This window comes from Culex quinquefasciatus, chromosome 1, assembly GCF_015732765.1.
Source record: "Culex quinquefasciatus strain JHB chromosome 1, VPISU_Cqui_1.0_pri_paternal, whole genome shotgun sequence".
NCBI lineage: Eukaryota > Metazoa > Arthropoda > Insecta > Diptera > Culicidae > Culex > Culex quinquefasciatus.
Window position 1 is genome coordinate 26,753,594 of NC_051861.1, and position 16,004 is coordinate 26,769,597.

Sequence of the window (16,004 nt, forward strand, 5' to 3'; positions counted from 1 at the left end):
GCATGTTTGGGTTGATTTTTTTTATTTATTTTTTTTTATTTAAAATGTACAGTACCCCAATTTTTTTTGCTAAATTTCATGTTTTCGTCAAATCTTTTTTTTAACTTATAATTGCATATTCACTGTACGGGTGCATAATGCATTTACCAATTCCTTTCGAGCCTGAATTTTCAAAAAAATATTTTAAAATCTAATGATGGGAAAATGATTCTTAAGACCATACGAAAATTATAGGCCAGTTTAGAAAATTTTCATTGTTGGGTTATATATGACCCATCAGGCTTGAAAGGGTTAAAGTGCAATCAACTGAAATCAATTTCAAATGCATTCCCCTACGTTTGGAATATTTTTTTGCATGTTTGGGTTGATTTAAATGTTTTATAATTTAAAATGTACAGTACCGCAATATTTTTGCTTAATTTTATGTTTTCGTCAAATCTTTTTTTAAAACTTATTATTGCATAACAACTGTACGGGTGCATAATGCATTTACCAATTGTTTTCTATTGAATGGTTGAAATTTTGGCTTGTAATTTCAATTATAATATTTTTTAACAGTAGGCCCCCACCCTCTCCCCCCTTTGAAAACATGCATCGGCCTAAATTCAATAAAAATTTAGATGAAATTGAACTGAAGTTATAATGTTGTCTAGGGACCATTCAGATCTTCACTGCTTGAAACCCGTTGGAAAGGTCCTTCGATTACCTAACCAACTATGGGTCGGATGATGGATCCGGACATAGTTTACATACCGTAAAACGGGGTGACTTTGATAGGTTTGAGATTTTCTCGCAAAATGAAGAGTTCAAATAAAATACGTACGGAATTGTATGGAATCATACTGACCGGAGTAGAGAATGGTTCAAGGTACTTCTAGAAGAGGTTTTCATTAAATTTTGAAAAGTTTTGAAAGTTAGTTAACTTTAATAAGGAAAACGTTTATGAAAAGCATGATTTTCACATTCAAAGTGTCACTATTTTATCAATGAACATGTTTTAAAATCGGAAAACGGAATGCATTTTCGGATTCTGCGGACAATTTTCCACTTGGATAAGGCAAATAAATCTAGTAAATATTCAAAATGTTGTGTTTTTGGAACATAATTAAATAAAATTTCCAAATTTGAAGGCATTTTCAGTATAACAAATTTTAAACAATATGTGAAAATTTTTGATTTGTGCTTGGAATTCAGTTTAAAATGCAATATAAATCGATAGTTTTACAAACAAAACAATTTTTAACAAATTTCAGGCAAAATTCTGACTTTTTAACCATTCTACCTAAAATTCTTATGTATTTTGTTTAAAAGCTTTAAACTAAGTTAACTTAATATAAACATTGTTTTTTTTTTGTTAAAAAATATATCAGCAACCTAAGCAATGGTACACAGTAAAAAATATGTAAATTTGGATGTTGTTATTTTGGAAAGTTTAATATTACCTCATTTATGATGTAATTTTACAAATATCGCTTAAGTGGTCACAACATGAGACAGGGTTGCCAGATCTTCAATAGTTTGGACTCTTTTGATAATGGATCTGGACATAGTTTACATGCATATTAGCGAGAAACGAATGTATGTGGAAACACATTTTTATACATAACTTATCGAAACTTCAAACAATTCAATAGCGATGTGTGGGTCCATTAACCAAGTCGAATGCAACCGGTTTAATCAAATTCGGATCAGCCAGTGCTGAGAAAACTTAGTGAGAATTTGGGTCACATACATACCTACACAGATACACACACACACACACACATACGAACATTTGTTCAGCTTTCTTTTCTGAGTCGATAGGTATACATAATGGTGGGTGTATGAGCTTTCTGTGAAAAGTTAATTTTTTGTGCAGGATTAAAGCCTTACCTCAGTGAGGAAGGCAAAAAAACACACACATTTAAATATTTTAAACTTATTTTTCCTTCTCTTAGTAGTCAAAACAATCAGAAAATACATTCCGTTTGACGATTCAAGCTTATTTTCTTTGATAAAATATTCCTGTTAATTATCAATTTATTCCTGAAAGTTAACTAACTATACAAAGTATTCAAAAAAATGTTAAAGCTTCTTCTAGAAGAACTTTGAACATCAAAGTGGAAAAATCTCAAACCTATCAAAGTCACTGGAAATCATAAGACATTCAGACTTACTTGAAACTCCTGAATAATTGAAGGTCGTATCGCCCTCAAGTCACGAAATATCGGATGCCTTTATCACTGTCCAAAAATACCCCTTAAAGCATTTCGATTTTCGTGAAACTACAATCAAATGTCGATGTCGGGATAGCTGCTGTGTGAGTTGGCAAAGAATGACCGCTTTTTAAATCAGCCGTTACATTTATCAGGGACAAAAACACAAATTAAAGACATTTGAATGTAAGTTATCCCGTGGCAAATACTTTACAAAGTTTGTCTTGCCAGGTTAAAAAAATCATGATTCATCAAAACTTCCTTTAAGATACTGATCCAAAAAAAGCAATTGTCAACAAAATGTTCAAAATTTATCTTGTATAATAAGCTTTGTCCCACAATTGTGGCGATATTTAATGACCGGAAATTGTTCACAAAAGGGGAGGCAGGGGTTTGAAATTTCAAAAAAAAAGTGTTCACGTCGTTTATGGATGGATGACATTTTTTCATTTCAAGGTCACAAATTCCAAAACATTGAAGTTCTACTCGTTAAGCTCCTGTTTGCAGCCATGTCCGACATGCTGTAGCCAACCTGCAAAATTTACAACATCAAACCGGCAGCTTCCAGTGCCTTCAGGCATTTGCAAGTGCAACGGGAGTCAACCTCGAAATTCCCCAAGCTCACCAGATTTCCCATTTGGAATGCCATTGCCAGCACCGTCATCATCCCTTAGCAGACGAAGCGCTGCGGTCAAGGCAAATATGAAACTTTCTGCCTGCGGCCAGGCAACGATGCTTCTGCATTTGTGCCACGTTTCTAATCGATGACTTTTCCTTCGATTCCAGGGCAAACCCCTGTAAGCTTACACTCTCCCTCTTGCCTCCGCATCACAGACTGAGAGCGAGGGAGGGTACTTTCAGATTGATGGCTTTGTGCTTCCGACCTTCAGGCAAATAAATGTAATGGTTACAGTGGATTTTGGGAAATATTTTCATGAACATTATTTAAAATGACTAATTGTCAATGCAACATTGCTGTCGCGAGTTCATTAACAAATAAAAAAAACTCTGAAGAATAAAACATTAGCCTTAATTTTGTGACCTAGTGTAACCCAGTGTGTAACTGACTACCGCAATTTACTACATCGAGAGTAGAGAGCCTAACCTAAGTGCATCGGTCCTGCAATGCTCCTGGTGATCTGGTTTTGAAATCCAAACCACTCTGCACCAGAAACAGAAAGAGAGAGAGATATATATTGGAGCTGGGATGCCGAGAGGCCTTGTGTGGGGTCACGTGGGTGGTGCCAAAGATAAACAGGAGATTGTCTCGCAGAGGGCTTTTTTTGGGGGATGGAAAGCGGGCAGGAGGTTGGGGTTTGAATCGGTTCAGGTACTCTCGACCCAGGAAATGGGGTTGGAATGTCGGACGTACTTCCAGTGTGTGTGTGTGTGTGTGTGTGTGTGTGTGTGTGTGTTTGAACATTTGTCCCTATTGTCAGTACTGGGAGTTTGTATTTATGGGGTTATAAATTTAATATTGAGCTTTGTGCCCGAACTCTGGAACGGGTTGTGGGAGCTTTTGATAAATATCAAACAAACCATCAATGAAACTTGCATCGTTCCAGCAAAGTGTGGTTTCATTGATTCTTGACCATCAGCTAACTTGTGGCAAAGCTACCAAAAATTTACGATCTGATAAAGTATCACCACAGTTTTGCTTAAAAGCAGGGAGTGGCTCACAATTCGAAGCTCCAAACCGGAAAGGCGGAAATAAATTTCCACAATTTTTTCACACGTCGCACTGCTGCACCCAAAAGCGCTCAGAAATTTTCCTCCCGCCTTTTGGGTAGTAGATAATAGCTAAAAGCTCCGTTTTTAAGCTTCTGTAATCAAACACACAGATATTTTCCCGGAACGACCACCAGCCAGCACTGTTTCGGACGAAGCAACTAGAAAGCACCGAACAGTTAATCCCTTCTCGAACATTGGTCCGAAGAGTGCCTCCGGGTGTTGGCTGGGAACGTTGCCTTGCGACGGAAAAACCAACTGCCACAGCTGGGAAAATTTATTCATTTCACTGCTGATTCATGCCGAGAGGGCTGAATCAAGCTGAGCAGGGTTGCCAGTTTTGCCCTGTGGTTAGATTACCAATTTTTTTGACAGTGACTGATTGAAAGAGTTTGACAGTGCTACTAACCCATGATGATGAAGATTTATTTAAACTAAAAACTAAAAACTAAAAACTAAAAACTAAAAACTATAAACTAAAAACTAAAAACTAAAAACTAAAAACTAAAAACTAAAAACTAAAAACTAAAAACTAAAAACTAAAAACTAAAAACTAAAAACTAAAAACTAAAAACTAAAAACTAAAAACTAAAAACTAAAAACTAAAAACTAAAAACTAAAAACTAAAAACTAAAAACTAAAAACTAAAAACTAAAAACTAAAAACTAAAAACTAAAAACTAAAACTAAAAACTAAAAACTAAAACTAAAACTAAAAACTAAAACTAAAAACTAAAAACTAAAACTAAAAACTAAAAACTAAAACTAAAACTAAAAACTAAAACTAAAAACTAAAACTAAAAACTAAAAACTAAAAACTAAAACTAAAACTAAAAACTAAAAACTAAAAACTAAAACTAAAAACTAAAAACTAAAAACTAAAAACTAAAACTAAAAACTAAAACTAAAACTAAAACTAAAAACTAAAAACTAAAAACTAAAAACTAAAAACAAAAACTAAAAACTAAAAACTAAAAACTAAAACTAAAAACTAAAAACTAAAACTAAAAACTAAAAACTAAAAACTAAAAACTAAACACTAAAAACTAAAACTAAAAACTAAAAACTAAAAACTAAAACTAAAACTAAAACTAAAAACTAAAACTAAAAACTAAAACTAAAACTAAAACTAAAAACTAAAAACTAAAAACTAAAAACTAAAAACTAAAACTAAAAACTAAAACTAAAACTAAAAACTAAAAACTAAAAACTAAAAACTAAAAACTAAAAACTAAAACTAAAACTAAAAACTAAAAACTAAAAACTAAAACTAAAAACTAAAAACTAAAAACTAAAACTAAAAACTAAAAACTAAAAACTAAAAACTAAAAACTAAAAACTAAAAACTAAAAACTAAAAACTAAAACTAAAAACTAAAAACTAAAAACTAAAACTAAAAACTAAAAACTAAAAACTAAAAACTAAAACTAAAAACTAAAAACTAAAAACTAAAAACTAAAAACTAAGAACTAAAAACTAAAAACTAAAAACTAAAAACTAAAAACTAAAAACTAAAAACTAAAAACTAAAAACTAAAAACTAAAACTAAAAACTAAAACTAAAACTAAAACTAAAACTAAAAACTAAAAACTAAAACTAAAAACTAAAACTAAAACTAAAACTAAAAACTAAAACTAAAAACTAAAAACTAAAACTAAAACTAAAAACTAAAAACTAAAAACTAAAAACTAAAACTAAAAACTAAAAACTAAAACTAAAAACTAAAACTAAAAACTAAAAACTAAAACTAAAAACTAAAAACTAAAACTAAAACTAAAAACTAAAAACTAAAAACTAAAAACTAAAAACTAAAAACTAAAAACTAAAACTAAAAACTAAAAACTAAAAACTAAAAACTAAAAACTAAAAACTAAAAACTAAAACTAAAAACTAAAACTAAAAACTAAAAACTAAAAACTAAAAACTAAAAACTAAAAACTAAAAACTAAAACTAAAAACTAAAACTAAAAACTAAAAACTAAAAACTAAAAACTAAAAACTAAAAACTAAAAACTAAAAACTAAAAACTAAAAACTAAAAACTAAAAACTAAAAACTAAAAACTAAAAACAAAAAACTAAAAACTACTAACACTGCCAAATGATTAGTTGATAAATGATAAATTGATAAGTTGATAAATTGATAAATTGATAAATTGATAAAATGATAAATTGATAAATTGATTAATTGATAAATTGATAAATTGATAAATTGATAAAATGATAAATTGATAAATTGATAAATTGATAAATTGATAAATTGATAAATTGATTAATTGATAAATTGATAAATTGATAAATTGATAAAATGATAAATTGATAAATTGATAAATTGATAAATTGATAAATTGATAAATTGATAAATTGATAAATTGATAAATTGATGAATTGATAAATTGATAAATTGATAAATTGATAAATTGATAAATTGATAAATTGATAAATTGATAAATTGATAAATTGATAAATTGATAAATTGATAAATTGATAAATTGATAAATTGATAAATTGATAAATTGATAAATTGATAAATTGATAAATTGATAAATTGATAAATTGATAAATTGATAAATTGATAAATTGATAAATTGATAAATTGATAAATTGATAAATTGATAAATTGATAAATTGATAAATTGATAAATTGATAAATTGATAAATTGATAAATTGATAAATTGATAAATTGATAAGGGACCATCCATAAACCACGTGGACACTTTAGGGGGTATGGCGATTGTCCACGCTCCATATTAAAAGTTTTTTTGTATGGACAATTGTCCACGAGGGGGGGGGAGGGTTTGAGATTCCCGAAAAAGTGTCCACGTGGTTTGTGGATGGTCCCTAAATTGAAAAATTGATAAATTGATAAATTGATAAATTGATAAATTGATAAATTGATAAATTGATAAATTGATAAATTGATAAATTGATAAATTGATAAATTGATAAATTGATAAATTGATAAATTGATAAATTGATAAATTGATAAATTGATAAATTGATAAATTGATAAATTGATAAATTGATGAATTGATAATGAGATAAATTGATAAAATTGTGTTGTTTTTTTATTAGTTTATTGTTTTATGCTTGAAATATTTGATGTATTCATATTTTTTCTTAACAAATAACTTGTTTTTGAAACTTAAACTTTTTTCTTTTAAGATTCAAGTTGTACTGAAACCAATCTGATTCGTTAAAGAGTCAAAACGTCATACTTTAAAATTTCACTTCAATATTTCTAGTACCCACTCGAAGTCTATAATAGAAACCCACTTTTCTCCGATTTCAAAGCTCAAACTTAATCCTGACTTTCCTCAACAATTCTGACAACCCTTCCCATAAGCAAAATTGCTCAACATTTGCTCCGAGTGGAGAGCACTCCTTCAGGGAACGAGCTGAGAAATGCACACGTGATAAAAACATTCAATTTAATGTGTTTGGTTTTCCTTTTCCGGTGCTAACCCCCCATCTTGCACTTGCACTAGCTGGCAGTAACTGTGCTGGGACGGAATGAGTGAGTTCAAGTGTTCGTCGTGTGCATGCATCATAAACAATACGGGCATTGTTGAAAAGTGAGCTCAACCAGACGACCATGTCTTGTTCTGGAATACAATGGGAGTTTGGGGTCGTATTCTTGTGCCGTGTAGATGTGTAATTAATTGCATTCATCGTGACAATTCTTCCCAGGGGGGGTGATTTGGGCAAGAATCAAGCAAGCTGGGGATCTTCCCAGAGTTTATCAGATAATTGACCCAGGCAGCTCCATTGTTGTTTGTCGACATGAGTTATTAATGTGTAATAATCAATTCTGGCCGGGCACAAAGGATTCGCTAGGATCGATTGGATTTGAATTACTTGAGCCGGGTCTCTTTAATCAATAATTCTCGTGTTTGCTTGCAGGGTTGGTGAAAACGGCGGCTGGGACCAGGCGGCGACCATCCGGACCAAGGACAACGCGACCACGTTTCAGGTCAGCAATCTGTTGCCGTTCACGGTGTACAGCTTCCGGGTGATTGCGATCAACGAGTTAGGCCGCAGCCCGCCGTCGAAGGAGTCGTACTACTTTGTGACGCTGCGGGAAGGTGAGTTGTAGACTTGTAGACTTGTAGACTTGTAGACTTGTAGACTTGTAGACTTGTAGACTTGTAGACTTGTAGACTTGTAGACTTGTAGACTTGTAGACTTGTAGACTTGTAGACTTGTAGACTTGTAGACTTGTAGACTTGTAGACTTGTAGACTTGTAGACTTGTAGACTTGTAGACTTGTAGACTTGTAGACTTGTAGACTTGTAGACTTGTAGACTTGTAGACTTGTAGACTTGTAGACTTGTAGACTTGTAGACTTGTAGACTTGTAGACTTGTAGACTTGTAGACTTGTAGACTTGTAGACTTGTAGACTTGTAGACTTGTAGACTTGTAGACTTGTAGACTTGTAGACTTGTAGACTTGTAGACTTGTAGACTTGTAGACTTGTAGACTTGTAGACTTGTAGACTTGTAGACTTGTAGACTTGTAGACTTGTAGACTTGTAGACTTGTAGACTTGTAGACTTGTAGACTTGTAGACTTGTAGACTTGTAGACTTGTAGACTTGTAGACTTGTAGACTTGTAGACTTGTAGACTTGTAGACTTGTAGACTTGTAGACTTGTAGACTTGTAGACTTGTAGACTTGTAGACTTGTAGACTTGTAGACTTGTAGACTTGTAGACTTGTAGATTTGTAGACTGGTTAATCAACTCTACCACCATTCACTTGACGTCCGTAATTGAAAAGCTATTTTCCAAAGGCATTAGAAATGCGGTCAAAAAACTTGTTCAACAATTAACAGCAAAATGGCTCAGTGGCGTTCCACACCCTCAAAATTTACCCCCCATAAACCGAAACATTATTATCTCGTGAGCATACGCACATAAATTTCCCAATTTCCCACTTGGAAACTTGTGCTTTCCTTCCCCTCGACTTTTTCGTAGCCGCCACACCGAACAATGAAGAAAATTATCTAATCGTAATTGCTGACTTCATTTGCATTTCATTTGCGAACGAAAAGAGCAACCCAGCTCGTGCGAACTGTTGCTGTGTCGTTTTCAAATAAATTATGGCAACAGTTCATTTTGTTGGGGTGTTGCGTGTAATTGTCCATTTTTTTATGTTGAATTTTTGATTTTGAATAGATTTTATTTTAATTTAAAACTAGTAATAAAGAAAGCAAGCCTCACATTTCCCCACCCCTCTAAAAGGCAACTTCACTAATGTAATTTGTTGGGTCGCCTTTTGGCAAGAAAGCTTAAAAGGAGGAATCTGGAGCAATTTTGATCGAGTGCATTTTCTACAGCCTGAAGTGAACGGTAGCAAGCGAAGCCGTTGATGGAAACTGTAGAAATGTTGCACTATTTACTGATGGAAAGGAATTTGCTACAAAGTATGCCATCGGTGTGGTTCGCTTCGAGAACGGTTAAGTGGTTTCCTAGTTGGTACGATTTTTTTAAGATTGTGGAGTTTTGATGAATATAAGCCTTTTGAAGACTTAAAATTTTGAAGACTTGATGACTTGACGAAATCTGAAGACACTGGAAGACGGGTAAATACACTTTTAGACATAAATACATAAAAATAACATTCAACAGGACTTTGATAGATTTTTGAAGAAATTCTAAGGCAGTTTAAATCATGACAAATGTTTAGTTCGAATAAATTTTAAGACGCATTACAAATTTGCTTTGAGGATCTCCAAACGTCAATTTGAAGATAATTGAAGTTGAAAAAAGTCGAAGACAGTTGGAGACATTTGAAGATATTTGAAGTCAATAGGATACAACTAAAGTCATTAGAAGACAGTTGAAGTCGTTTGAGGATAAAAGGAAGAAAAGAAAGACACTTGAGGATGTTTGGATACATTTGAAAACATTTGAAGACAATTTAAGTCATTCAAAGACAAGAAGACACATCTAAAACCTGAATCTGAAGACAGTTGAAGACAATTGAAAACAATTGAAGACAACAGAAAAAAGTTGAAGTCATTTGAAGACACTTGAAGACAGTTGAAGACATTTAAGTCATATTTAAATTCATTTGAAGACATTTGAAGACATTTGAAAAAAGTTGAAGCTGAAAAGAATCAAAGACAATTGGAGACACTTGAAGACTTTTGAAGTCAATAGGATACAACTAAAGTCATTTGAAGACAGTTGAAGTCGTTTGAGGACAAAAGGAAGGAAAGGAAGACAATTAAGGTAATTTGAAAATATTTGAAGAAATTTGGAGACATTTTAAGACAATTTAAGTCATTCGAAGACAAGAAGACTCATCGAAAGACTGAATCTGAAGACAGTTGAAGACAATTGAAGACAACAGGAAAAAGTTGAAGTCATTTGAAGACACTTGAAGACAGTTGAAGACATTGAAGACAATAGGTCACAGCTAAAATCATTTCATAAAAGTTGAAGACATTTGAAGACAATAAGAAGACAATAAAAAATAAAAATAAAATAAAAAATAAAATAAAAAAGACTCATCTAAAATTATGTGAGGACATTTGAAGAAAGTTGAAGACATTTGAAGACAATAGGACACATCTAAAAACATGTGAAGACAGTTGGAGACAATTGAAGGCATTTGAAGACAATAGGTCACATCTAAAGACATTTGAAGACAGTTAAAGACATTTGAAGGCATTGGGACACATCTTAAGTCATTTGAAGACAGTTGAAGAAATTTAAACTGTTGGACAATTGGAGAAAATTGAGGACATTTGCGGAGATAAGACACATCTAAAGACATTTGAAGACAATAAGACTATCCAAAGTTATCTGAAGACATTTCGATGCCTCTTATGCATAGCATAATAGGAAAACCAGCAAGCTTAATACAAGATAGCACAGAAGCATCGATTTGAAGACACTTGAAGACAATAACACAAATATACAGTCATTTAAAGACATTTGAAGACAACAGAATACATCGGAAGTCATTCGAAAACATTTGAACACACTTGAAGAAACTAAAAATAATAGAAAGAATAACAACCACAAATTTCCTCTTTTCATTTCAGCACCCACCGGCAAACCGGTCACCACGATCGCCCACAACACGTCCGCCACGTCGCTGTACATCTCGTGGAAGCCACCGCCGCCGGACACGATCCTCGGCGAGTTCCTCGGCTATCGGATCACGTACCGGACGCGGGACCGCAACCCGGACGACGTCAAGGAGATCTACATCCGGGACAGCTCCGTTGAGGTAGGACTTTTATATCAAATTTGAGTTTTGCCACCCTCGTGAAGACATTTAGGACGTCTAAACGTCAATTTTTTTTCTCAAAATCAAATTTTAATTAAGAAAATCATAGAAAAAAAGCTGAAAAGTTCGCCATCATTACCCAGATCGGGTTGAAACCCCAACCAGGGCATGATAAATCTAGTTCCACCGATTTGTACAAACAAATCAGTTCCGATTCTAGCGGCGGAAATCCGACAGGACGCCAGGTTTGAAGTATATACCAAGGGGGAAGCAGTCCATTAACTGGCACACATCTGACTGTTCGGGTTGTACGTGCGGAAAGGTGAATCAATTTCGATTAATGGGAGGTCATTTATTCCCGGGGCGGAAAGTTTCCCGACTCTTTTTTTCTCTCTCTCTTCCTCAAATTTGGTGGAATTTGCCTTTCAAAGTGGTGGCGCGCGAAGAAGGTGGGTGGGAAATGTTTCGGGGATTTGATAGATATCCCAAATTGAGGTTATTTACGATACAGCCGGCGGGCTAACTGCCTCGTGAGATTGGTGCCATGTGCCCGGTAGGCCGCTCGGAATGACTTTATCGTCGCGGGGTGAAGGCTACCAATTTGAATTTAAAGCAATTTCGCCCCCCCCCCTTCCCCGCCCCCTCCGTGGAAGGAAAATGTGGTGGAGCAATTTATTACCAAACGAGTGAATTGACTTGAAAGGGCAAGAATGTCGAAAAAAGCTTGATTAGTGACAGTTTACTCGTAAATTATAAGGTGACTTTTAAAATACTCGTTTTTCGAAATTATTAAAAACTATGGTAATTATAATGAAGTACCTAGTTCACCGCCAACTCCAAAAATTTTCCAAAACTTTTTTTTCGTAAAATCGTGATGGTTATAAGCAAATCCCTTAAGTTTATGAACCAAAATTTATGTAATTGTCTGCTCTACAACTTTGTAGAACATTGTTACACTCTTAAAAAGCATGTAAAATTATAAAATCACGAAATTTTGAAATTAAAATTTTTGTTCTAATTAAGAAAATTACCCTTGTGCAGATTAGAAAAGTACATTAAATTTCCCTTAAAATGACATGTTCAATTTTACATAAAAGCAAGCTTCCCATGCGCCAGTGCCAACGCACACCGCGGGTTTGGTTTTCTAGCTTCGGTACGTGCCTGAACCCATTTTTGTATTGGTATCTTGGTACATCGTACCAGCGCACCACGACACTCTCGGCTCGCCCCATCGGTTTTGTGTCTGGCACTCACCCATGGCATGAACACAGCGTGCCGTGGTACGTGTCGTGGTATTGAACCCGTTTTGTACCGCCAGCGCGTACCACGGCACGTCCTCGGCTCGTAACGAGTGAAGCACCTTGGCTCATATACCGGGTTCATGCCATGGGTGAGTGCCAGACACAAAACCGACGCGGCAAACCGAGAGTGTCGTGGTGTGCTGGTACGATGAACCAAAATACCCTCGGTTCGTGTGAGTCGGGTACGGGTGTAAACCGAACAAAGCAGGCGCAAAGCAAACCCGAGGTACAGTTGAACCGCGTGTACCGCACGGTGCAGGGAAGCTTGCATAAAAGTCTCTTTGACACCAATTTTCTATCTCATCACCGTTTCAGACTGCAAATTATTGAAAAGCATGTATTTTTTCGCCTGTTCAAAAATGAAAAGGGTCGTACCGCCCCTTCGTCACGAGATATCAATAAACGGACCTCGGATTCGTGATCAGTAGGGCTAGTGATTTTTCACGGCAAAAAATCGAAATTTCGCGGCATGCCGATTACAAAATATTGGAATTTCACGGCAATTTCACGGTACTCTAAAAACTGCTCAAAATAAATGTAAAAATGAACTCTTTTAGCGTAATTATGAACAGAAAATTGTTTTAAAAGTAAGTGGCAGATAGAATCTCCTGACATAAATGATTATTTAAAAAAATATATAATGGATTTATTTTGAAATTTTTTGGGAAAATTTCCGTCACTTTAATTTATGGTTCAGCAAATTTAATTTAATTTCATTGAAATAATAAGTAGTAAAACAACACAGAAAAAAATAATGTAAATTTGGAAGCTGTAATTTTGGAAGGTTGAATATTACCTCTTTTATGATGTAATTTTACCTCAATTTAGACTGGAAAAGTGACATTACACCAGAAAAGTGGTAAAATTACACATTTCCAGAGGTAAAATTACACCTTTTTTCTGACATAAAAGATGTACCCCTTCCCAGATGTAATATTACCATCATTTTTTTCTGTGAGGTGTTATAAAACTAAAAATATATGAAACATTATTTCTTTTCCTAGGTTCAACAATAGAGGAATTCGAGTATTTGAATAACTTTTAGGCAAAACTCATAAAAGCAGTTGATAATTGCAGAATACTATAAAACATTGCAAATGCTCAACAAATACCTTTTTTGTGTTCTTTCATTGTAGTGTTAAATAATGTTTTTTTACAATCTTTTTGGAATTTTAAGGAATAAATAAATTTTGCTGGAAATGTAAAATCAATTTTTGCGTTTCATACAATATTTTAATGAACAATATATTTAAATAATAGTTCTAAATCTGACAAGCAATATTTGTTTGGTTTGGAAACTACATCCAAAATGCTTGTTAAAAATCTTGTAAAGTATTTGAAATAAAATAAATAATGCTTAAATGTACTGAGGAGCGATTTATCAATGAAATACATAAAATTTCGTGGCATTTCACGGTACTTACAAAATTTCACGGCCAGGGAAAAATTTCACGGATTACGCAGCTTCCGCGAAATCGCGTAAAATCACTAGTCCTAGCAATCAGGATATGGAATAATATAATTGAACAGAATTGATTTTAAATATCAGGCCATTTTAGAATATAAATTTTTTTTCAGAATCCCGTGAAATTTTCACTTGATGACATGATGATTTGGTTGATTGTTTTCTGTGGAAATTTTAAATTTCAAGGCCTATTTTGTATGTATTTTGTAACAGATTATATTTATGGTTTGAATTGAGAAAAATAATGATATAAAATATCGTATAAAATGAATTTTCTGTAAATTTAACACAACATTTTCTAGGTTTTTAACATTTTTTCACATTCGGATTGATGAACAGAACAATGCTCCTCGTGGAAATTGCAAGTTTTAGCGTGTAAAATCACGTTGCAAAAATTTAACAGTTTTTGCAAATAAAAAAAGCTTAAATTACGTCAGTGAATGATGGTTTCTTCACAAAGTCAATTGCAAAAGCAACCTGTTTATATTTGAAAGCGCCCGAATGCTTGCAAAAAAGCCTTCCAAAAAATCTTTGCAAAGATTTTTTTTTTCATTTTTAGTCGCAACTGGTCAAAAGTTGATTTTTTTTTGTAGAGCCTTGTACCACTGCGACCAAATTATAGGTATAAGTTGATTAACGGAACTGTTGAGATCAGGGTTGTTAAAATATCAAAATACAGAGAAACCTCTTTTTACGCTGTGGCGTTACGCTATTTGTTTCGTCGATTTCTCTTAACGTGAAGACTTCCATCATTGTCATGATTTTTCCTTCAAAGATATAAATTTTGCGTCGCTTTCAATATTTTGACAAAATTCCATACATTATTTTTGCTAGCTTCAAAAAGCGTTTTGTAGTTCTGAACAAAACCTACAAATTGCTTTTAAAAGATTGTGACAATATTGTGTCGTTCCAGAGAAATCGACAAATTAGAAAAACGTAACGCATCGCGTAAAAAGAGGTTTCTCTGTATCAGCTCTCAGCAACTACAATTATCCCGCCTGAATAATCATTGAAAATCTCACAGCGCCGAACATAGCCGAACACGTGTTCGTGTTTACACTCTCGCGATTGACATTTTCCTTTTTCTCTCTCATTCCCGCTTGCACGCTCATGCTAACGCAACAGCGTTTAACCACAAAAGTCGCCACAAAACCAATTTCACAAACGCAGTTTAACGGGACGTCATGCGTGGTCGGCTCGTAATCGCCATCTCGCGTTCTCTTTGCAGCTTTCGGAGAGACTGAGAGACTCAGCGGTGAGAGCGCAGAGTCGAGGAGGAGTGATAGAGAGAGAATGCCATCGCTGGGAACCACGAGACCAGTGCCGTACCTAGGGGTTGGCGCCGAAAACGATGATTGTACAAATTTGTCATGTTATTATAAAATCCTAGAAAGGTATTCAGAACAAAAGGGGCGCCAAATTTTAAAGTTGGACTACAAAATAACTCGATAATCTTGGTCGGAATATTACAAATATTACTTATAACACTTGGGGCGCCAAAATCAACTATTTCAATAATTGTACCAGAATTAAATTTAAAATTAAATTCTCTCAATTCATTTATCAAAGGGGGCGCTCAAGTGGCAAAAATTTCAGGGTTTTATAACAATTCTTTGAAATAGCTAGAGATTTTATATTTCAACTACAGTATATAAAATTCAATTTAAATTTCACCATTTTTTCCAGCATCAGGAACCATCAAGCTTTTTTATGTTTTGAAGTATTTTTTTTTGTATAATCAGCTATTTAATTGAAATTTACACATTTCTATTGAAAATCTGAAATAAAAAGAATAAGATATTTCATGTTTAAAGAAAATGGCATTTGAGATATTTTTATCGTTTTAAATGCAAACTTGTGCGTTGAGATTGGCCTACGTTTTCGAAATACTGAAGTGTTTAAATTGAATATTTCTAACACAAAAAATGCTTTGACTTTTGTTAAATTTCTAGCAAAATATGTTTTTTTTCAACATAAAAATGTTGGTTTTTTAAGAGCACATAAATTGCTCTAAATATATTATATTCTGCTGCTTGTATTCAATTGCTTGTAGCAAGAGTGAAAAAGTAAAATTTT

At 33.4% G+C, this 16,004-nt stretch overlaps 1 protein-coding gene across 1 annotated transcript in view; it reads left to right on the forward strand.

Moving 5' to 3' along the window:
* Positions 1–16,004, forward strand: part of LOC6050504 (protein sidekick-2) — a 195,081-nt gene that overhangs the window by 144,365 nt on the left and 34,712 nt on the right. Inside the window, 2 exon segments of the mRNA XM_038266625.1 lie at positions 7,825–8,006; positions 10,975–11,162. Coding sequence (XP_038122553.1) covers positions 7,825–8,006; positions 10,975–11,162 — 370 coding nt within the window.